General features: G+C 44.2%; 1 protein-coding gene across 4 annotated transcripts in view; it reads right to left on the reverse strand.

Annotated features, from left to right (window-relative positions):
- CTPS2 (CTP synthase 2) overlaps positions 1-25329 on the reverse strand; it is a 187962-nt gene that overhangs the window by 51301 nt on the left and 111332 nt on the right. For all 4 annotated transcript variants that reach the window (XM_077294206.1, XM_077294205.1, XM_077294203.1 and 1 more), the window contains one exon: positions 2622-2718. In XM_077294206.1, the coding sequence (XP_077150321.1) occupies positions 2622-2718 (97 nt within the window). The remainder of the gene's footprint in view (positions 1-2621; positions 2719-25329) is intronic.

Consider the following 25329-nt stretch of genomic DNA (forward strand, 5'->3'; position numbering starts at 1 on the left):
AGGCTGGACAGACATCTATCTGAGATGATTTAGTGAATCCTGTCCTGCATTGAGCAGGAGATTGGATAATATACATATATATATATATATATATATATATATATATATATATATATATATATATATATATATATATATATATATATATATATACCAAGGTGAGACAGGGGCTCGGTCCAAACCTAGCACCGGGACAAAATCAGCCACACTCTAACCTTTTCTAAAAACAAAATTAACTGGAGCATAAGCTTTTATGCAAGCAAAATAGGAACATGTTCACACTGGCCATTAATCAGACAAAACCCAAGATAGAAGCAAAATGAATATATACCCTGCTGTAAGTAAGTAAGGAAAATAAATAGTGTATATAAATAACATAAGGTACTTAGTAAACACTGTTTTTGATAAGAAAGCCATCCCACCAGCATCAACGTGTTCCACAATCGGGATGGTCCTGCTCTGCCCTTATTCACATTAACATTACTTTGCCACTCTGATACTAGAGGTTAGAAATATCCCGATTGTGGTACACCTTGAAGCTGGTAGACTGGCTTTTATGGGGTTTTTTTTAAATAAAAAATGGTGTTTACTAATCCCCTATGTTATTTATATGCACTATTGCACCTTACCTACTTACAGCAGAGTATATGTTAATTTTATTTCCATCTTGGATCTTGTCCTTTCAAAATGCTTGACCACCATTATCTTAACTGAGATCAATGTGGCCATATCCACAGCATTAAATAAGTATAATCAAAATGTAAAATAAATTCCGCTCACATAAAACACAAAAAGAACACAAAGAAATTAGCGTATTAATGTTCACGGGTGGCAGCCATTTTTCCATCTGCTTCTTAGCAAGTGCAAAAACATTCTGACAACCGTAAATAGCAGTTCAGCCAATATAATAGTGATAACTAATAGGGCTTTTTTGGCATTACCGTACTTTAAAAGTGGTAACGCCAAAGAAAAAGATAGAAAAAGCAGACACATGACTGCACGCTTCAACACAGAAAAGGAATTAATCACACTAAGAGCTGATGCCAGATCCGAAGTGGCTGAGTTACAGTGTTACTGGCATATATTTCTGGGCACACTTATTAAACAAATGTGTAACTTCAAGCAATTAAAGCTTAAGTTATTTTTAGTTTCTGTGACATTAATTCACTCAGAAGATTAATTGTTCTCTTCTACAGTTGCAGTAAGGAGGATTGTCACTGAAAGGCTGAAAAAGAAATTAATAACTTCCCGGGAAAAAATTACAATGCAAAAAAGATAGATTATATGGAATAGCAATTGTCCATGTCCACCCCCATCTTTCCCTGTATGACAAAGATTACATGACCATACTATGAGCTCATTTATATCAACCTCAGACTGTATATGCTAATGTATAGTCTTAAGGAAAAAAGAAGATTCCACGTCTTAGCAATGTACAGCACACACATTGCCGATCATGGCAGGAATAAAGCTCCCTTCTGATTGTTCACCTGTTGTTTCCTGACCACTGCATCAATCAATGTTCACCTGTTGTTTCCTGACCACTGCATGAATCAATAGTTTCCTTACTGCACGCTGGTCTTTAGTGTCTTTATGGATGTGGACATTATGTAATTAGGGGCTGTCCAAGCTTGGGCTTCAAGTCTGCGCTGACTTTATGTGACTGCAAACTTGTGAGTCCTCACATAGTGCTCAGACTGCATGCTATCAAGAATCTCCGGCGCTCGGAGCATGTGTGTCCACATGTATGGGATTGGCGTACTTCCAGCCACATTCCGACTAGATGTGTCCAATATCGCTAAATTCACTTGAGCAAGGCCATGCACATTTAGTTAACACGTAAATGAACAGTTGTGTGAAAAAGTGTTTGCCCCCTTCTTGATTTCCTATTCTTTTGCATGTTTGTCGCACATAAATGTTTCAGATCACCAAAACATGCAAAAGAATAGGAAACCAGGAAAGGGGCAAACTCTTTTTCACACAACTGTATGTAAATTACTTACATGCGGTCACACCCTCGCCGCTCCCAATGCTAGAGAATCCTGTTAGCGTGCAGTGTGCGCACTGTGAGCATTCACAAGTCTGCAGTCACATAAAGTGACAGCATACTTGAAACCTAAGCCTAGACAACCCCTTTAAAACACCCTTTTAAGTGCTGTAAAAAATACTCACTATACCAATCCCCTGCTAGTCCTGTCATGAAGCTCACCACGTCCTATGTCTGCACACTTCCTTCTCAGTCTGTATAGATATTTGACCACTGTGTCCAATCCCTGGCTATAACGATGGAGCGAAGGTCAGTGATTTGCTGCAGCGATCACATGTCTACCAAATTGAACAAGAAGCACTATTACTGGACCCGGGAAAAACCAATCGAGAGTGACTGGTTATTGGTAAAGTGAATATTACTTCAACCCATCAGGACATGGCCAACATTGCTCTCCAGTAACACATGTTGACACCCAGATTTGCTTTAGGTGACATCACAGTACAGGAGCAGCGCTTTCACTAGCCCCAGCCATAGTATTCATAGCCCTCCCCTGAATACTTAATATTTAGCAATATATTGCCTGAACTAAACATTTACAACAGATACTCTAACGTATAATGTGTATACGCACTTAGGGTGGAGCCACTGGTGGTAAATATTGTCTTCCTCTTCCCTAGTCGCATCGTTCCCCCCATGTCTCCTGGGTTATGTTCAGGCATATCAATAACCTGCAAGAAAGAAAATACTTTGACATAAAGTGTAAAACATTAGGTACATTTGTGGAAAGATCATACTTAGCAATAAGATTCAAAATGGCAGCTGGAAAAATGAACCATATCTGGCTAATTGTATGTGCCCCCCTATTACTACATGGATGGGCAGATTGCCCACCCAAGAATTAATCAGATGAGTATTATATGACTTTTAGTACAGGTAACGTAGATATTTGAAAATAATTGGTGATCCAAAAAATCAGTTCCCAGTGAACGCAATATACTGAAAATACTACCATTTATGAGAAATGAAACAACTAAAGCATCTATAGCCCAGGTTCTATAGGCATGTACCAGTGCTGTGTGATCATATGCATAATGGTAATTGTAGGGTCGGCGACTCTTATACAGATGTAACCCAGTTCTAGCTTGTAATTGCTGACTGATCAATATGTTTATACTAATCTTAGTATGCATGTTTATATGGGAATCTTCCGACATTTCTAGAGGTAAAAATAATAACATTAGTTTTCTTTATCACAAGGGAATGCTCAAGAAAGATACTGATATGGGATAGCTTCTATGCTTGAATGTAGTAACCATTTATAGGGATTCGCTCAGGTATGCAATAGGCATTGATCATACAGGCAATGTGTTACTCCAACAAGAGAAGGTTTATCAGCTCCGAAGGGATTTTAAACACAAAACAGCCGTGTGGGCATGTTGGAGTCTGTCATTCCTTATTCATTAATAGATGCAGCACGCCTCCTAATCAATCAGGTGTGTCAGACAAGTGGTGTGCACCATACCTGAAATCTTACTTCAGTCTCGGAGAAAAAGAAGATATTTGGTGCAAGGAACACCCCAGCTCATCACGAATAAGACTAGCCGTGGTCGTGACTCCCCCGCCACACCCCTGTCCCACCCCAGCTATACCCATTTTAGCAAAGCTGAGTGAAAATGTCAAACCTAAAAAGAAAAATTGGGCAGATCAGAGTTGGGCAAAATATTTGCGACTTTTCAAACCACCAGACTTCTCTAGACACAAGAATTCTGGCAAAATTGCTTTGATGAATTGGGCCAAAATATGTCACTGTGTCTAGAAGTAAATCAGAGCCAAGGAACTTGAGAATTTCCCGCAGAGCAGCTAGAAAGAAAACTTCATCACTGGATGCCAAAAAGGCCTAAAGTTAAAGATGACACATTTCCTTTGTATTTTAGGCAAAAAAAATATATTGTCATTTTTTGTTTTCATTTTAAAAATTACAAAAAGGAAAATGTGCAATGCAAAAATTTGGGCACCCTTGGAGATTTGTGTGCTCAGATAACTTTGACCAAGGTTTCAGACCTTAATTAGCCTGTTTAGTTATGGCTTTTTCACCATCATTGTTAGGAAAGGGCGGGTGATGCAAATTTCCCAGCTTTATAAAAACCCAGCCTCCTCTAACCTTGTACCAAAAAACAGCAGCCATGGGTTCTTCTTAGCAGATGTGTAGCACTCTGAAAATGAAAATAGTGGAGGCCCAAAAAGCAGGAGAGGCTATAAGAAGATAGCTAAGCGTTTTCAGGTTGCCCTTAGCTCAGTTCGAAATGCAAGTTAAGAAATGGCAGTTAACATGAACAGTGGAGGTCAAGATAAGGTCTGGAAGACCAAGCAAAATGTCAGTGAGAGCTGCTCATAGGATTGCTAGAGAGGCAAATCAGAACCCCCGCTTAACCGCAAAAGACCTTCAGAAAGATTTAGCAGACTCTGGAGTTGTGGTGCATTGTTCTACTGTTTAGAGACACCTTCACAAATATGGCCTTCATGAAAGAGTCATCAGAAGAAAACCTCTCCTGCGTCCTCATCATAAAATTCAGCATCAGAAGTAATAAAAAAAAACAGCTAAATAAGCCTGATGCATTTTGATGAGATTAAAATAGAACTTTTCGGTCACAATTATCAAAGCTATGAGACAGAATTTCAGGAAAAGAATATCTCGCCAACCATTAAACATGGGCAGGGGCATTGCTAGGGTCCCAAAAGATCAGGAGACCAAGCCCCAAAGTACATGTTTCCCTATACAACCTCCCTGACACTTAAAAGAGGATCTATAAATACATAATAAAAGTATACCACTGTTGTTAATCTAAAATACACCATACAAGGACCAATATTGTCAAAATTACTACTATATAAGACCAAAATAATACTGCTACACAATGTCCACTACCATCACCACTACACAGTGAGTACATAATATTATATGACCATTGACTCTACATAACACACACTGTACAAAGACCAATAATACCACCATACAGCTACCACTGCAAGACTGAAACGCATTAAGCTGCTACTAAATAGAAAAAACAGCTATTGAAAAAAAACAATATTATTGCCATATGATGACCACATAGTGGTAGATACCAGTCCTGCAAACAATACTACGGAGATTACTGTACAGATATATACAGTATATGGACTTACAGATGATGTTATTTCTGGTGGAATCATTTTCTTTTCTCAACTTTTTAATTTGTCCCAGGCAGACATGACGACCTGTTCATGAAAATGGTGGCGGTGCCTGTGCAGTAGCATCTATCGCGTTCGGAAGACAATAGATGCTACTGTGCAAGCGCTGCCATCATTTTGATGAAGATAAAGATTTTTACCCCACAATAGCATAGGCATATGGGCATGTGTAGGCTAATTTATTATTATAAATTATAATATTGAATAATGTACATTATTCACTATGTAAAATAGGGTGCACGTCAGTGAAGGATCAGTGACCTGTCATAAGCCCATATAGATACATATGTAATCAGAGCACCACATAAAGCCCTGCCCACAGCCCCACCCCAAAACACGAGAATCTCATTAACTGAAAACTGCAAATGAAGATTAAACAAAGACCACAAGATGGATGTCATCAACCCAAGTATCATTTTAATCAGTATAACGGTGCCGACCTGACACTGCTTGTAGTTTACTGAACAAAATCCTGCTGACTGGTTCCCTTTAAACAGACGTCATTTGTGAGGGCAGCACTGGTCTCTGCACTTCACGTATTACAAAGTGCACTGACAATGCACTCTCTTTGCGGTTCATTAATTCTGATCAGTTCCAGCGAGGAAGCGCACTGTCACTGTGAGGATTGGACAGTGTCAAGAATCTATTGAGCATCCATTGGAATTGACAAAACTTATGCTCAGTAGAGCAGAGACTAGTCCAGATATCTGAAACGAGCATTATCGCTGACGCTTCGCTTCAGGGAGAGGGCAGAGTCTGTGGCAGTGACCGCATCCTCTGCCCCTTGATGACTTTTTGTTTAAGTATTTCTTTATTTTATAGCTGCAAGCACTGGGAGTCTCCAAAGAAGCGTCATCAAAACAGGAAGTAGGAAAAAAATAAAGCAGTTCGATAGTGTAGTGAGGGAATGCCAGAGAATTATTAAAGTATACTAGAAAATAGATTAGATTTTGGTATTACATAGATAAGCATTTAGGATGAATATTAATTTGTGCTTCAGACCATCCCTTTAGCACTTGTTTATCTAAAGTGTAGAACCAGAAAGACAAAGGCAGTGGCACAAATGTGTCAAGATTCACCATTTTAAACAATACATCAGTAGATTTAAAAATGCTTAAAAAACAAATGATCAATATGGGGTTAACTGGTTTCAGCAATTATCCCCCAAACTATGCAACTAACACAAAAGTCTGTAAGGAGATGACAATGGCTGGAGCGAGTGCTGCCTGACCTGAGTCTGGCCCTGTACTACACACTCATGAATATACCCTGAAATTGGCCTAATACGCAGTGTCCAGTAGAGCAATGCTTCTCAAACTGTGAGGCGCCCCCTAGTTATTAGTCAGGTACAGCAAGTGGATGTGGAGGCAGTTTTCACAGTAGTGATGTCTCTCTGTTTTTGAGTTTCGTGATAATTATGCAGTAAAAATGACCTGGCGACATGATTCCTCAGGTTAGTACGAGTACAGTAATAGCAAATATGCATACTTTTTTAAAGGGAACCTGTCACCCCCCCCCCCCCCCCCACTCGTTTCAAACTAAAAGAGCCACCTTGTGCAGCAGTAATGCTGCATTCTGACAAGGTGGCTCTTTTAGTTCTGGGTGCCGTAACTAGAGAAATAATCAGTTTTATAATTTGTCTGAAGTACCTGCTCCTCAGTCAAGGAGGCCGGCGTTTCCCCCCTGCTTCAGACAGCACACTGCTGTCACTCACATCTTCTTGGCGCCGGGCGCCGCCTCCTCCTCACCGCTGTTTTCAAAAGTAGCTGGCACCTGCGCTCTTATCCCCTGCCTGGTGCAGGCGCAGTGAGCGCTGGCCGTCTTTCCTCATATGCAGCCCAGCTGACTGCGCCTGCGCGGACGCCCTGCTTGTGATTCCCAGCCCCGCAATGTGAATAAATCATAAGTCCCTGCGGGGCGGGGAATCACAGGCAGGGCGGCCGCGCAGGCGCAGTCAGCTGGGCTGCATATGAGGAAAGACGGCCAGCGCTCACTGCGCCTGCACCAGGCAGGGGATAAGAGCGCAGGCGCCGGCTACTTTGGAAAACAGCGGTAAGGAGGAGGCGGCGCCCGGCGCCAAGAAGATGTGAGTGACAGCTGTGTGCTGTCTAAAGCAGGGGGGAAACGCCGGCCCACTTGACTGAAGAAAAGGTATTTCTGACAAATTATAAAACTGATTATTTCGGCAGTTACAGCACCCAGAACTAAAAGGGCCACCTTGTCAGAATGCAGGATTACTGCTGCACAAGGTGGCTCTTTTAGTTTGAAACGACTGGGGGGGGGGGGTGACAGGTTCCCTTTAAAAAACATTTTTTACTTTGATTTTTATTTTAATCCTCACAGGGGACTACAACCTGCAATTGTTTGACGGCTTGTGCTCTATACCATGGCAGCTCATCGGCAACCGGGATGGATTGAAGGGGTTGATGGGTGCCCGTGTCTCTGACGGCACACTATGTCTCTGACGGCCGTCCCCCTTGTTCAGGGCTCTGGCACTTGCAATACTTGCATCTCCCAGTTCCACCGCTGCGGCGTCCTCCGCGTCCTCTGACTGTGACGTTTCATGTCAGAATGACCGATGACATCACTACAATCATAGTTCAGAGAATCGGAAGATGTCGACACTGAGGAGTCTAAAGAAGAGCAGCAGCCAGCGAGGAGAGGAGAGTATGTCTTTTTTTTTTTTTTTTATGTTTGGAGCATCTTATTGGGACAATTACATATGGAGCAGTATATGGGGCTGTCACGATAATATAAAAATGACGAATGGTTTTCCTTATTAATTTACATGCCTTTCTAGAACTTTCTGCTACCTTCATAGCTGCAGATTCAGGCTTCCCTTCCCCCGTCAGCAGGCTGTTCTCCCTAGCTTCTTCACACACAGCCTGTAACTCTAGGCTCCCTCCTCTTCCCTCCTTCTTCAGGAATGTTAATTAGCCAAGAGCAGTCTTTGTCTAAAAAACCCATGTGCTTGCTTGTATACACTCCTTCTGTTCTGCTCACCGCAAACTGCAGCTCTGCTCGCGCAACTTGCAGATCTAGTCAGCTCGCCACAACCTGTGGTTCCGCTCTGCTCTATGCCGTGCCCTGCCAGAGTGCCAGCCGTGCCCGGCCAAAGTGCCAGCCGTGCCTTGCCAGAGTGCCAGCCGTGCCCTGCCAGCCATGCCCTGCCAGAGTGTGAGAGTCAGTCGTGCCAGCCAGAGTGCCAGATGTGCCCTGCCAGAGTGCGAGTGTCAGTCGTGCCAGCCAGATTGCCAGCCGTGCCAGTCCAGAGTGCCAGCCATGCCCGGTGGGCCCAGCCAGAGTGCCAGCCGTACCCGACCAGAGTGCCAGCCGTGCCCAGCCAGAGTGCCTGTCGTGCCCGGCCAGAGTGCCAGCCGTGCCCTACCAGAATGGCAGACGTGCCTTGCCAGAGTGCCAGCCGTACCCGGCCAGAGTGCAAGCCGTACCCGGCCAGAGTGCAAGCCGTCCCCTGCCAGAGGGCCCAGCCAGAGTGCCCGCCGTGCCAGGCCAGAGTGCCAGCGGTGCCCAGCCAGAGTGCCAACCGAGCCCAGAGTGCCAGCTGTGCCCGGCCAGAGTGCGAGTCGTACCCTGCCAGAGTGCCAGCCGAGCCGAGCCAGAGTGCCAGCCATGCCAGAGTAACAGCCGCACCCGGCGTGCCCTGCCAGAGTGCCAGCCGTACCCGGCCAGAGTGCCAGCCATACCCAGCCAGAGTGCCAGCCATACCCAGCCAGAGTGCCAGCCATGCCAAGAGTGCCAGCTGTGCTCGGCCAGAGTGCCAGCTGTGCCCTGCCAGAGAGCCAGCCGTGCCCAGCCAGAGTGCCAGCCAAAGAGCCAGCCATGCCCAGCCAGAGTGACAGACGCACCCGGCGTGCCCTGCCAGAGTGCCCGGCATGCCCTGCCAGAGTGCCAGCCGTGCCCTGCCAGAGTGCCAGCCGTGCCCGGCCAGAGTGCCAGCCATGACCGGCCAGAGTGTCAGCCGTGCCCGGCCAGAGTGCCAGCCGTGCCCGGCCAAAGTGCAAGCCGTGCCCGGCCAGAGTGGAAGAGTCAGTCGTGCCAGCCAGAGTGCCAGCCGTGCCCGTCCAGAGTGCCAGCCATGCCCGGCGTTCCCAGCCAGAGTGCCAGTCATATCCGGCCAGAGTGCCTTTCGTGCCCGGCCAGAGTGCCAGCTGTGCCCTGCCAGAGTGCCAGACGTGCCCTGCCAGAGTGCCAGCTGTACCCGGCCAGAGTGCCTGTCACGCCCTGGCCAGAGTGCCAGCCGTGCCCTGCCAGAGTGCCAGCCGTACCCGGCCAGAGTGCCAACCGTGCCCTGCCAGAGTGCCAGCCGTGCCTGGCCAGAGTGCCAGCCATGACCGGCCAGAGTGTTAGCTGTGCCCAGCCAGAGTGCCAGCCGTGCCCGGCCAGAGTGCGAGGCGTGACCTGTCAGAGAGCCAGCCGTGCCCAGCCAGAGTGCCAGCCAAAGAGCCAGCCGTGCCCAGCCAGAGTGCCAGCACTCCTAGCATGCCCTGCCAGAGTGCCCGGCATGCCCTGCCAGAGTGTCAGCCGTGCCCTGCCAGAGTGACAGCACTGCCCTGCCAGAGTACCAGCCATGCCTAGGCAGAGTGCCAGCCATGACCGGCCAGAGTGTTAGCCGTGCCCAGCCAGAGTGCCAGCTGTGCCCAGCCAGAGTGCCAACCGTGCCCAGAGTGCCAGCCGTGCCCGGCCAGAGTGCCAGTCGTACCCTGCCAGAGTGCCCAGAAAGAGTGCCAGCTGTGCCCAGCCAGAGTGCCAGCCGTTCCCAGGAGCAGGGTGTAGATTAGTCTGTAAACTCCTAGGAGCAGGGTGTATATTAGTCTGCAAGCTCCCAGGAGCAGGGTGTAGATTAGTCTGTAAGTTCCTAGGAGCAGGGTGTAGATTAGTCTGTAAACTCCTAGGAGCAGGGTGTATATTAGTTTGTAAGCTCCCAAGAGCAGGGTGTAAATTAGTCTGTAAGCTCCCAGGAGCAGGGTGTAGATTAGTCTGTAACCACCCAGGAGAAGGGTGTAATTAGTCTGTAAGCTCCCAGCAGCAGGGTGTAGATTAGTCTGTAAGCTCCCAGGAACACGGTGTAATTAGTCTGTAAACTCCAGGAGCAGCCTGTATTGTGTATATTAGACTGTAAACTCCTAGAAGCAGGTTGTATATTAGTCTATAAGCTCTCAGGAGCATACAGGTGTATATTAGACTCAGGTGTATATTGTACACTGTAAACTCCTAGGAGGAGGGTGTATATAAGTCTGTAAGCTCTTTGTCTTTTCCTTCCTAGGGTCGACACTCCTGAGCTTATAATTACTTGCAGATATACAGCAATACGCAGCAGGACAGACGTGATCCAGGGAAATATCCGATCGCCACAACTGGGGTCAGGAAGGAATTTTTTTTCCCCCCTGAGGCAGAACTCTCCGGGGGGTTTCTTTGCCTTCCTCTGGATCTTTGGGTCTAGTGGCTCTCAGCCGGTCCTCAATCACCACAGCCAGTTCTGTGGTCTCCATGGGATCTGACCTGAGAGTCATCGTGATCATGGTTTAATTTCTTAAAAGGCCGGTAATATTTTTATTACAATGTTGCTTATTGCTATTCCAATAAAAAAGAGAAAGAAAATAAAAGTGTCGTGAGTTTTTTTCCTCTTTACTTTTTTTTTTTACACAGTTGCAATGATGGGAGTGATCATTATTACTCTCTGTATTTCACAAGTAGAACCAGGAATTATGGGGGTGTCATTTACAGAAGGCAGACCACGTACAATATATCTCCAACCATTGTGGTAACATAATGTCAACTCCTGTCCCAAGTTGCATTATAAATGTTATGGGGGCCAATCTCTATGATGGGGAAGGGCCCTAAAATAGTATATATCTTACACATCAAACTACATGAGAGAAGACTGAAGTCCGGCACACAGAGCAGCTGAATACAAGAGACACAAGGTTCTTGTGTAACAGTAGGAAATAGACTAAAGAGGTCTGCAACAAGTGCCCTCGGGGTCCACGATGTTTACCTTTCAGGTTAGTTAAAGCATTACTCCAGCATTTTTTCCTTTCAGCTCTGGAGTGGTGCTGCTAATGTAAGTTCCCTGCCCGTAGTCTTATTCTTACCAACTGCCGACTTCAGCTCTTCCCACTGCCGATACTCTCCACTATCTTGTGACCGCACCTTCTGACTGGCCGTAAGTCTGACGTGACAGTCACAAGGGCTGTGTGAGGCTATGAGTCTCGTTTTGGGCTGTCATAAAAAATCAAATTTGTGACATATGACTTTGTGATTACTGTTTTTTCAAGTTTTTGTGTCAGTATCATGAAAAAGTGACATTTTTGGCATGTTTTTAATTTAAGTTTTTCGCAAATGAAATACATAACATCACATTTCATAGTTCGGGTGGTTCCGGACGTGTAGATACCAATTATGTGTCCTTTTTTTGTTTATATTCATTTTAGCAAAAAGGCTGTGTTCTTGGTGGTAAAACAGCTTTTTGTGAGGATTTTTTTTTACTTTTTTTTTTTTCATTTTATTGAACTTCTTTTTACTTTTTCACTTATTCCCACTGTGGGACACGAATATTTTTTACTTTGATTGCCGATCTCATACACTGAAGAACTTGTGTGCTGCAATGCCTGAGACTTGTCAATTGTATACTGATTCAGCTTGTTGTAGCTGGGTCTCACAGGCCACCGTACCCTGGGGTCATCAGATGACCCCGGGGTCATCAGATGACCCCGGGGTACCATGGGAACGAGATGCATTCATGATTAAGATCGAGGAGGAACTATGGTGCTAAAGGAGGTGTTTTAACCACTTAGATGTTGCTGTTGCAATTAACAACAATGTTTAAGGGTTTGCTGAAGGATGTCAGTTGTCATATACACTGTGTGCAGAATTATTAGGCAAGTTGTATTTTGATCACATGATACCTTTTTTACATGTTGTCCTACTCCAAGCTGTTCAGGCTGGAGAGCCAACTACCAATTAAGTAAATCAGGTGATGTGCATCTCTGTAATGAGGAGGGGTGTTGTCTAATGACATCAAAACCCTAGATAAGGTGTGCTTAATTATTAGGCAACTTGAGATGTCTTGCAGAGGGATGCAGCAGTCTTGAAATTGCCAAACTTTTGAAGCGTGATCACCGAACAATCAAGCGTTTCATGGCAAATAGCCAACAGGGTCGCAAGAAGCGTGTTGGTCAAAAAAGGAACAAAATAACTGCCCATGAATTGAGGAAAATCAAGCGTGAGGCTGCCAAGATGCCATTTGCCACCAGTTTTGCCATATTTCAGAGCTGCAACATTACTGGAGTAACAAAAAGCACAAGGTGTGTGATACTCAGGGTCATGGCCAAGGTAAGGAAGGCTGAAAAACGACCACCTTTGAACAAGAAACATAAGATAAAACGTCAAGACTGGGCCAAGAAATATCTTAAGACTTTTCAAAGGTTTTATGGATTGATGAAATGAGAGTGACTCTTGATGGGCCAGATGGATGGGCCAGAGGCTGGATCAGTAAAGGGCAGAGAGCTCCACTCCGACTCAGACGCCAGCAAGGTGGAGGTGGGGTACTGGTATGGGCTGGTATCTTCAAAGATGAACTTATGGGACCTTTTCGGATTGAGGATGGAGTAAAGCTCAACTCCCAGACCTACTGCCAGTTTCTGGAAGACAACTTCTTCAAGCAGTGGTACAGGAAGAAGTCGGTATCATTCAAGAACAACATTATTTTCATGCAGGACAATGCTCCATCACATGCCTCCAACTACTCCACAGCATGGCTGGCCAGTAAAGGTCTCAAAGAAGAAAAAATAATGACATGGCCCCCTTGTTCACCTGATCTGAACCCCATAGAGAACCTGTGGTCCCTCATAAAATGTGAGATCTACAGGGAGGGAAAACAGTCCACCTCTCGGAGCAGGGTCTGGGAGGCTGTGGTGGCCGCTGCACGCAATGTTGGTCGTAAACAGATCAAGCAACTGACAATCTATGGATGGAAGGCTGCTGAGTGTCATCATAAAGAAAGGTGGCTATACTGGTCACTAATTTTTTGGGGTTTTGCTTTTGCATGTCAGAAATGTTTATTTCTAAATTTTGTGCAGTTATATTGGTTTACCTGGTGAAAATAAACAAGTGAGATGGGAATATATTTGGTTTTTATTAAGTTGCCTAATAATTCTGCACAGTAATAGTTACCTGCACAAACAGATATCTTCCTAAGATAGCCAAATCTAAAAAGAACCACTCCAACTTTCAAAAATATTAAGCTTTGATATTTATGAGTCTTTTGGGTTGACTGGGAACATAGTTGTTTATCAATAATAAAAATAATCCTCTAAAATACAACTTGCCTAATAATTCTGCACACAGTGTACAGCTGTCACCGAGGGATTTTTGCCCACTGGGGGCGCATTACACTTATTCCTTGGCGCCATGAGAAAGTGATGCTGAGGATTAAGGTCCCTTAATGACTGCTGTAATACGACGTATTGGTGGTCATTAGGGACTGGTGCTTACACATATTACATGTGCTTTTGCCCATTACATGATATTATAACTCCACACACTCACACATCAAAACACACGTTCATATATAAAAACAAACACTCATATACACACACAATGATATACAATCTAATACACACCAGTGTCTACACTCATATACACACACTCATATACACACTCATAGATACACGAACAATGATATACAATCTAATACACACACTCATATACACACACAATGATATACACTCATATACACACACAATGATATACACTCACATACACACTCACTCTCACCTCCTAAATCAGATCACAGCTTCCTGTCTCATCCTCCTGAGCTCTAATCTCCTGTGACTTCTGCCCCGACCGCTCCTGAGCAGACACTAGACTAGAGGGTACTCTGAATACTGCGACAGGAGGATGCAATGTCTGTCAGTGTCCTCCTGTCTGCAGTCGGGCACCTCTCCCCAGAGCAAGGGAAGGTAACAACAGGCAGGGATTACGGCAGTGGGGCAGCAGCGGTCAGTGCACAGGCAGAGTAACTTTCACCTGACTCGCTGTCACTCCACTGCAGTCTGTCAGAAGATTCGGGTATGGAGCAGGAGCCCCAGATGTTTGACGCTAATGACACCCCTGAGCATTGGGTTGGATCAATCATGCTTTGGGGTTGTGCTGCTGCCAATGTCATGGGGAATATTTCACAGGGTGAGGGAAGAATGGATTCAATGGAGTATCAACAAATTCTTGATGCAAACATAACACCGTCTGTAAAAAAGCTGAAGTTAAAAAGAGGATGGCTTCTACAAATGGACAATGATCCTAAACACAAGTCAAAATCCACAATAGACTAACTCAAAAGGCACAAGCTGAAGGTTTTACTACAATGGCCCTCACAGTCCCCTGACCTGATCATCATTGAAAATCTGTGCCTAGACCTTAAAATAGCAGTACATGCAAGACGACCCAGGAATCTCACAGAACTGGAAGAATTTTCCAAGAACAAATGGATGAAAATCCCTCAAGCAAGAAGTGAAAGACTTTTGTCTGCTTACAAAAAGCGATTACAACCTGTGATACTTTCAAAAGGGGGTGCTGATAGGTACTAATCATGCAGGGTGTCTAAACTTTTGCATTGGCCTATTTTCCATTTGGTAATTTTTAAAATGTAAAAGATGAAAATACATTTTAGGGGCCTAAAATACAAAGGAAATGTGTCATCTTTTTACTTTAGGCCTTTAAGGCCCCATACACACGTTCAGGAATTGATGCAGAAAATTCCTGTGAAAATCCTGACATTTCTGGCGGATTTCCGCATGAAAACCGCATGCGTTTTTTAGCGCGTTTTTTGCGCGGTTTTGACGCGTTTTTGATGCGGTTTTTCCCAAACGTTTCCCAATGCATTAGACAGTGGGAAAACCGCGAAAAAACCGCAAAATTAATGAGCATGTCCGGTTTTTTACCGCAATGCGTTTTTCATGCGGAAAAACGCACATCATGTGCACAGAAATTGCGGATTTCATTAAAAATGATAGGATGCTTAATGTATGCAGATTATTTGCGGTTTTATAGCGTTTTTATAGCGCAAAAACGCTAAAAAACCGCAAATAATCTGCACTGTGTGAACATAGCCTTAGAGATCATCTTCAACTGGCCATGTTCACACGTTGCGTTTTTTACCGTGGATCCGCAGCGTTTTTGACGCGGCGGATCTGCAGCAGTTTTCCATGCAGTCTACAGTACCATGTAAACCTAGGGAAAACCAAATCCGCTGTGCACATGCTGTGGAAAAAAAGCACGGAAACGCAGCGTTGTTTTTTCTGCAGCATGTCAATTCTTTGTGCGGAACTGCAGTGTTTCTGCACCCATTGACTTGCATTGAGTCGGGCAATTCCGCAGAAAACCGCAGATGTAAAAAAGATCTGCGGTTTAGCTGAAGAGGAAACGCTGCAGTTCGGGTGGGGGGGGAGTGTGTGGGCGGAGACTGCGTGCGTGTGTGTATGCGGGCGGGGTCTGCGAGCTCTCTGTGCCGGGTCTGGGGGCTGTCCGGGTGGTCTGTGGGCTGTCCAGGGGTCTGCCGTCTCTCCGTGCAGGGTCTGCGGTCTGTCCGGGTGGTCTGCGGGCGCTCCGTGCAGGGTCTGCGGGCTGTCCGGGTGGTCTGCGGGCTGTCCGTGTGGTCTGCGGCCTGTCCGGGTGGTCTGCGGGCTGTCCAGGGGTCTGCGGGTTCTCCGTGCCAGGTCTGCGGGCTGTCCGTGTGGTCTGCGCACTGTCCGTGTGGTCTGCGGCCTGTCCGGGTGGTCTGCAGGCTGTCCGGGTGGTCTGTGGCCTGTTCAGGTGGTCTGCCGCCTGTCTGGGTGGTCTGCAGCCTGTCCGGGAGGTCTGCGACCTGTCCGGGTGTGTGTGGCACTGTGTGTGTGTGTGTTCGGGTGGAGGGGAAGTGTGTGGGCGGAGACTGTGTGCGTGTGTGTATGCGGGCGGGGTCTGCGAGCTCTCTGTGCTGGGTCTGCGGGCTGTCCGGGTGGTCTGCGGGCAGTCCTTGGGTCTGCCGTCTCTCCGTGCCGGGTCTGCGACAGTAATTTTTACCTGGGGTACCCAAACTTTTCAGGACATACAGATACATACAAAAAGCAACAGATAGAAGAACATTCTCAGTATGAGGTGCAAAAAAATCTTCCCAGATGCAAAGTCCATCAAACATTAAAAAAAAAGAGGCAGCACGCCAAAATAGTTGTGGTGGAGAATGAAGAAAAATCAGTGGTTTATTTCCCTTATCTGTAAGAAGTAAATCACCACTTTTTACCACAATTAGTTTTGAATGCTGCTTCTTTTTAATTATTAGATAGGTACAGTAGATGGATATTTTGCTCCAAATTCAAAATTAGCTGATTTTTTTTAAGTCACTTTTGTTTTTGCGCGAAATTCTTCAAAATGGCGCATGAAGTTTGGGCAAAATCAAAAATTCTCTTTTTTTGGCCTTTGACTAGTTTTGCCACATTTTAACCTAAAAAAATCGGAAAATGTAATGCAACAAAAGGCAACTTTAAAGAAGACACAAATTGTTTGATAAATTTGAAATCAAAAAGTCACTAATTTAGAGGTATTCACACCCAAAAAAATAGTGAAAATAAAATGGGCCCTTTGTATCCTAATAACTTGTCATTTGGGCAGGTGTACATGGTCGTAGAATCTCTCGTCTGAGAGAGTTGGGTTGATTGTACAAATCACACTGTGACCAAACCCTGATCAGAGTGTCATCACAGTGCGATCCGATTCTCTTGAAGATGAGAAGATTGAGTAAAAAATGTCTCCATCTTCTCCGTTGCGTGAGTGCATGGAAATAGGATAGCACTCTGATGCCATATGAGTGCAGTCTGATGTTTCCCACGCACTCACTGACTTGAATGGCTAGGCATGGAGCAATTTTTTTTTTCCTTGGACAGACTTCATCCAAGGCAAAAAAGCAGATGGGCACGGCCCCCAAGTGTTTTGTAGGATCACACTCGGACAGAAAATACGGCCATGTGCATGAGCCCTTTACCTGTAGAATTTCATGAATTTATATTCAGATTAAACTCATCCTTATAATTTATTTATGGCTTTATCTTCATGGAGTTATGAATCCATAACACTGGTTAAGCAAATGTACTTCTCTCACATATATACTCATTTCCAGTAATTTGCACAAGTTCCGCATACAAATAACTGTAGAGTCGCCAGGCTCATGTAGTGCATGTTTGACAAACATGGAGCAGATCCCCGGCACTGTCCCACTCACGTCACACCTAAGATGCCAGGAGGGATAAATGTGCCTCCAACCATAAACATGTCGGGGCCTCATAAATGATGGTGACTTTATTCTTCATAGTCCATGTTTGGTAGCAATGCTGGTTTTATGGATCATGTATTAATTCAATTTCCCTGTGATGGGGAGACTGACACCGGATGGGATTTATGACATGATGTGGTCATTCATCAATCTGACGGCTGAGATTCCACTCCCCAATGTCAGTTCTGCACTTTTAGAATATAAATGTAGTTTGCCGCACTCATCCTTATGGTGATCATTAATATGCAAAAAAAAATGGATATCTAATGAACATATATTTCCACTGGTGGTTCCGCAAAATTAACAAGGGAGTACAGCATGGCATGCTGCGTGCTTAATCAACACAAGATGACATCAATTAGAATGACTGATTAAAAAATGTGGTGTTTGAAATCAAAATCTTAATGCAATATTGTACAATCTCATATTGAAAGCACAATAGCCAATGTGCGTTTTCACCAATGTACATAGATTAGTATACATAGGAATGATGCTTCTGGGAAAGAAGGATGCTACAATATACAGCAGGTGGGAGTTCAGAGCCAAGCAGCATTTTCGGAACAGACTGTATCATGCTGAATCCTAACAGGTGTACTTTACACACTGTCAGGACTCTACTCTGGTTGCTGTTTTTTGTCTACTCATATAGAATTTGCATACTTTTGTTCATGTCTCTTCCTGCTTCTCAAAATGTTCCATTGTTTTATTGAAACAAGCATGAAGAGAAGCTAGTCAGTCTTAGCACTGCAAGTATCCGAATTTCATACGGAAATCCTAACAGTGTGTATGTTACACGCACACGGAAATCCTAACAGTGTGTATGTTACACGCATATGGAAATCCTAACAGTGTGTATGTTACACACATACGGAAATCCTAACAGTGTGTATGTTACACGCATACGGAAACCCTAACAGTGTGTATGTTACACGCATACGGAAATCCTAACAGTGTGTATGTTACACACATACGGAAATCCTAACAGTGTGTATGTTACACGCACACGGAAATCCTAACAGTGTGTATGTTACACGCATACGGAAATCCTAACAGTGTGTATGTTACACGCATACAGAAACCCTAACAGTCTGTATGTTACACGCATACAGAAACCCTAACAGTGTGTATGTTACACGCACACGGAAATCCTAACAGTGTGTATGTTACACACATACAGAAATCCTAACAGTGTGTATGTTACACGCATATGGAAACCCTAACAGTGTGTATGTTACACGCATACGGAAATCCTAACAGTGTGTATGTTACACACATACGGAAATCCTAACAGTGTGTATGTTACACGCACATGGAAATCCTAACGGTGTGTATGTTACACGCATACGGAAATCCTAACAGTGTGTATGTTACACGCTTTCAGGATCTAGCATTATACAGTCAATGCTAAAGTTGTTCCCTGACCGGGGAAAGCTCTGTGAATGTATTAAAAGGCAATAATGTTCCAGTATCCAACTCTGTTCAGACCTGCAGTTTTATTTTCCATCTCTTATCCATTCCAGAAGGGCTGATTCATTAATTAATGGATGCAAATTAAAAGACTTTCTATTTGTACCCGTTATTTAATGACTTGCTTGTTAAAAAAAAAAAAAAGGAAAGCAACATTTTGCTTACTACCAACCCAATGTGTGGAACATGCACACTGGAAACTGGGTCACTGTGCCTTGGACACAATTTACCATTTCCTCCAATTCTTACGACCGCTTCCTATTTCTGAGTATTGTCGTTATCCAGATGAACGACCAACGTTGCAAAAAAAAAAAAAAGAGAAAATGTGTCAATTGGATATACGCTTTGGATTTCTGCCCTCTGAAACTGATGACTTGCTCTATTTTGCACTTTCTTGTGAGTTTATAAATTTTGTTTTTTTTCTAACTAAGAAAATAATATAAGACTTTACAGCATTGACTCCGTGGTTGGAAACAGTTTTCGTTTTACAGATGTGCCCTGCAGGCTGAACCTCTTCCATTAAATCTCATATGTCACACTGACAGGATAACAAAAGCACAATGTTCTGACATAAAAATAGGCTCCAGAGAAATGATAAAGCAGGGGACGGGAGGTATCAGGGGTGAGACGTGGAGAGGCACAGGGACCGGACACAATTCAGAAGTACGGGAGAATGCAAACAATGCACGGCGAACCAAGAATACAAAAATGACTAAATGACACTTCATGTAATAGAACTAAAAAAAACAAAGTAAACGCAAAATTGTTATAACAGAATATTTAATCTTTTCTGGACTTTATGGGAGTCAAATAAAGAACCAAATGAATCCTGTAAGTTTCACTCCACTTAACGGGGTTGTCCCCTTTGAACAGATCATGCACAGTGTTTCGGGAGTGACTATGTGGCGTGATCACAGCCCGGACTGGATGACTAGTCACAGGAAAGGGGCCGCCCAAAAGACTACCAGGAACTCATTTGCATCATGCATATTATTATAACTTATTACATTATTTGCAGCAGACAGTTTAGCTAAAAACATGATGGTAAAGCTGTGAAAAAGCTGAGTAATATGATGGTGGCTGAAAGGGTTGTCCACTATTTTTATCCCATAGGCTCAATGATGTAGAAAATAAGAAATTGAGCCTGTCTTTCTCAGTTCCGGCTCTGCCTCTCCACTGATTGTCTGCAGTGGTGATGTCACATCAACAGCACTGCACCCAATTACTGAGCTCATCAACTTCTGCCATCTATATCGCTGCCATTTGTGACTACGACATCTGAAGGGTTAAAGGTTTTTTTCCGCAAATTGTAAATTATGCTTTACCCATTGAATTGGGGCTAACCTACTAATCACTGTGCTCGGCTTTCTTTTGCAGCCCCATTCTCTGGATCGTTGGGGGTGTAAGGGGTCGGACCCCTGCCGATCAATAAGTTACATCCTATTTATAGAGAATAACTTACGATTAGGGGAACAGCCCTTTAAAGGGGTTGTCCAGCCTTAGGCTACAAGTCTGCAGTCATTTTATGTGACTGCAGACTTGTGTATCCTCAAATGCAGTGCAATGCGTGCTGTGAGGTTTCTCCGGTGTCAGGCAGTCATGGGACTGTAATTATGTGATTTTCTTAGTCCCAGCCACATTCCGACTAGACTTGCTCAAAACACTTGCATTGACTGAGGCTGCCCCAACTAGTCGGCACATGACCATATGTATGCAAATCACATACCTACAGTCACATGAGCATGGCTCCCTGCACTGGAGTATCCCCACAGCGCGCAGTGCACTCGATGTGAGGATTAACAAGTCTGCAGTCACATAGAGTCCTAAGGCCAGGCAACCCCTTTAAGATTAAACAGTCAGTATGAAAGCTCATTCCCTTTCAATCACAGTCCTGTGTCAAAGTCACGTTAATCTTAGGAGCATCTGGAAATACACTACCTGCATGTCAAAATATCTTGTCTACCTGTACATTTGGATGTATGGGTTAAACAACAAAGCAATATTTCAGAAATCAAGAGAATTGTTTCCCAAGGATTAGGCAAGGTGGCCTTTACACTGACATTTATTCTTTATTCAGTCTGCACATTTAATTCAAACTAAACATTTTTTTTAAATTAATCTCCAAAATGGAACATGGCAGAAGAATGAAGTCACTTATTCATAGTAAATATAATATATGACTTTGATTTTTTGAGCTGTGAATCATAAAATATATATATATATATTTTTTTTTTTTTTTGTTTTAAACATTTTATTTATCGTAAAAAAAAATAAGAATACTGACAAGATTCTTATAGACGCCTCTCCATTACTAATTTTTGGGCTTGATGTCACCTGACAAAACAAAGGTGACAAAGGTGGGTTTAGGGCTTTGCCTGGGCCAGTCAAGAATGGTCATAGAGTTGTTCTGAAGCTACTCCTTTGTTATTTTAGCTGTGTGCTTAGGGTCATTGTCTTGTTGGAAGGTGAACCTTCGGCCAAGTCTGAGGTCCAGAGCAATCTGGAAGAGGTTTTCATCCAGGATATCTCTGTATTTGGCCGCAATCATGCTTCCTTCAATAACAACCAGTCATCATGTCCCTGCAGCTGAAAAACACTTCCATAGCATGATGTTGCCACCACCATGTTTCACTGTTGGGATTGTATTGGGCAGGTGATGAGCATTGCCTGGTTTTCATCACACATACCGCTTAGAATTATCACCAAAAAGGTCTATCTTCGTCTCATCAGACCAGAGAATCTTATTTCTCATAGTCTGGGAGTCCTTCCTGTGTTTTTTAGCAAACTCTATGCTGGCTTTCATATGTCTTGAGGAGAGGCTTCCGTCGGCCACTCTGCCATAACGGCCCAACTGGTGGAGGGCTGCAGTGATAGTTGACTTTGTGGAACTTTCTCCCATCTCCCTACTGTATCTCTGGAGCTCAGCCACAGTGATCTGGGGGGTTCTTCTTTACCTCTCTCACCAAGGCTCTTCTCCCACGATTGCTCAGTTTGGCTGGACGGTCAGGTCTAGGAAGACTTCTGGTGGTCCAAAACTTCTTCCATTTAAGGATTATGGAGACCACTGTACTCTTAGGAATCTTGAGTACTGCAGAAATTTTGTTGTAACCTTGGCCAGATCTGTGCCTTGCCACACTTCTGTCTCTGAGCTCCTTGGCCAGTTCCTTTGACCTCATGATTCTCATTTGGTCGGACATGCACTGTGAGCTGTGAGGTCTTATATAGACAGGTGTGCGCCTTTCCAAATCAAGTCCTATCAGTTTAATTAAACACAGCTGGCCAACAATGAAGGAGTAGAACCATCTCAAGGAGGATCACAAGGAGATGGACAGCATGTGACTTAAACATGAGTGTCTGAACAAAGGGTCTGAATACTTATGACTATGTGATATTTCAGTTTTTCTTTTTCATTAAATTTGCAAAAATTTCTACATTTCTGGGTTTTTTTTCAGCCAAGATGAGGTGCAGAGTGTACATTAATGTGAAAAAATGAACTTTTTTGAATTTAGCAAATGGCTGCAATGAAACAAAGAGTGAAAAATGTAAAGCGGTCTGAATACTTTCCATACGCACTGTATGTGACTGACATCTTTATATCTATCTATTCTATGTGTATATATCTGTTCTATCTATTCTATTTTGTCTGGTCACGCTATTATTCTACTGTACGTGGCAGATTCATTGCCGGCTTTTCCAAAGGACATGGGTGTGTGAAAATCGGATGGCACTTGCATGGTCCGAGTGCAGTGCGATTTTTTTTTGCACCCATTTACGGTAATTGCATTGGCAAGACTCATTAGAGATACGAGGAAAATCGCAGCGTGCTGCAATTTTTTTTCTCAGTTTGATTTCAGCAGAGGTGAGATGTAATTCATAACTTAACATTGGTCAGAGTGCAATCCGATTTTTTATCGCATTGCACTTGTCAGTTTTCCTTGCAGATGAGTATGAGCCCAAATACTGAGCATTTTCCTGATTACATTTCCGTACTGCTTTACTGCTTTACATCTTCAACTGGAGATTTCTTAGTTTACCCAATTTGTTCAAACTCTGCATCAGTGATAATCTGCTCAGCTTGTGCTAGGAAACTGTGAACATCCCACAGACTTCAACAAGCGTGCGCTGAAAACTATATTTGGGCTAAGCAGCCGTAAAATTTGGATAGAAATTCTGGCTTTAAGTTATTTTATGTGTTCTGGCCAATAAAATAACTGGCATAGAAACATAGTAAACAACAGCTGAGAATGTCTTGTCTGTATACTAATACACATGAAACATCAATTCTTAAGACTAAATAAAACATGCTGGATGTTGCGGCCTCTAATGACCCGGGCTAAATAGGACTCAGTACTGTGGCCATCAAAATACTTCACTTGTATGGATGCAGACTGAAATGACAACTTATACTAGTAGTATTGACAATTCATATGAAAATCTACTGGACTTAAAGGGAATTTGTCAGCAAAGTTTCACACCCATAACTATATATATATGGGCAAGAAGCTCAATCAAAGACAAGTACAGAAATAACTTTTACTTGGAGAGTCAATTCCTCAGTTAAAGAGAAATCAGATTTTTAATTGATATGCAAATGAGGCAGTAGATCTGAAACCTCTGTCACTCCAGCTCTATTTCTCTCCGAGAGCCGCCTCTTCCTGCTTGACTGAAATCCTCTACGCTGTGTGACATCAGACAAAGGAGCAGTCAGTCAAGTAGAAGGACGTGGCATTGACCTGGGAATAGAGCTGGAGTGACGGAGAATTCAGATCTACCATATCCATTGGCATATCAATTCAAACAATGACTTCTCAGTAACAAAGTAACAGACTGGCCATGTACAGGTATGGCTGGACTTGCCTTTGAAAGAGCTACATGTACATATAAATAGGATGATTTTATGTAACTTATACAACATGACATGGCTTTGTGTTGAAATACCTGGTCAATTTACTGCCCTTTTGTCTTAAAATATAATAGTCTTAGTAATCACAAGGGGTAGCCAGGGCCGGCGTTAGGGGCAGGCAGACCAGGCAGCTGCCTGGGGCCCCCACTCCCCCAGGGGCCCCCAGCCAGCGGCAAGTCACGCAGCCGCTATGGGGCCCCTGTAAGGCAGGGGGGCCCGCCTGCCGCCAGAGCTGACTCCCCCGCCGCATTGAACTATACCGGCGTCTTCCAGTAAACTTCAATGCAATGATGAAGGAGAGAGCTTCACCTGACGGTCCCTCTCCCATCATTCCCCGCGGCGCTCTGCCTCTGACACAGCGGGTGCGCGTCATTGCGCACTCACTGTGTGCCCGGCAGTGCGGCAGCCGACACAGGAGCAGGGAGCAGCGCGAGCTCAGGGAGAGGTGAGGAGCTTGTGTTTTTTTTTTTACTGGACTGTGCGGCCATTCTTGGGAGGGGAGGGAAGGGGGATGTGGGCAGTGCTGTATACTACTGTGGGCAGTGCTGTATACTACTGTGGGCAGTGCTGTATACTACTGTGGGCCGTGCTGTATACTACTGTGGGCCGTGCTGTATTCTACTGTGGGCAGTGCTGTATACTACTGTGGGCAGTGCTGTATACTACTGTGGGCAGTGCTGTACACTACTGTGGGCCGTGCTGTATACTACTGTGGGCCGTGCTGTATACTACTGTGGGCCGTGCTGTATTCTACTGTGGGCCGTGCTGTATTCTACTGTGGGCAGTGCTGTATACTACTGTGGGCAGTGCTGTATACTACTGTGGGCAGTGCTGTATACTACTGTGGGCTGTGCTGTATACTACTGTGGGCAGTGCTGTATACTACTGTGGGCAGTGCTGTATACTACTGTGGGCAGTGCTGTATACTACTGAGGGCAGTGCTGTATACTACTGCGGGCAGTGCTGTATACTATTGTGGGCTGTGCTGTATACTACTGTGGGCAGTGCTGTATACTACTGAGGGCAGTGCTGTATACTACTGTGGGCAGTGCTGTACACTACTGTGGGCTGTGCTATACACTACTGTGTGGGCTGTGCTATACACTACTGTGTTGGCTGTGCTGTATACTACTGTGTGGGCTGTGTTATACACTACTGTGTGGGCTGTGCTATACACTACTGTGTGGGCTGTATTATACATATATATATATACATATATATATATATATATATATATATCTTATATGGCTGCATTATACTCTGTGGGGTGGTGGCTGCATTATACTATATGTGGGCTGAATTATACTGTATCGAGGACTAAGGGGAATACATTATACTATATGAAGAACTATGGGGTCCATTATACTATGGGAAGTGAATTGTACTACATGGATGACTATGGCGGTGCATTATACTATA

The sequence above is a fragment of the Ranitomeya variabilis genome, chromosome 3, assembly GCF_051348905.1.
Source record: "Ranitomeya variabilis isolate aRanVar5 chromosome 3, aRanVar5.hap1, whole genome shotgun sequence".
Lineage (NCBI taxonomy): Eukaryota > Metazoa > Chordata > Amphibia > Anura > Dendrobatidae > Ranitomeya > Ranitomeya variabilis.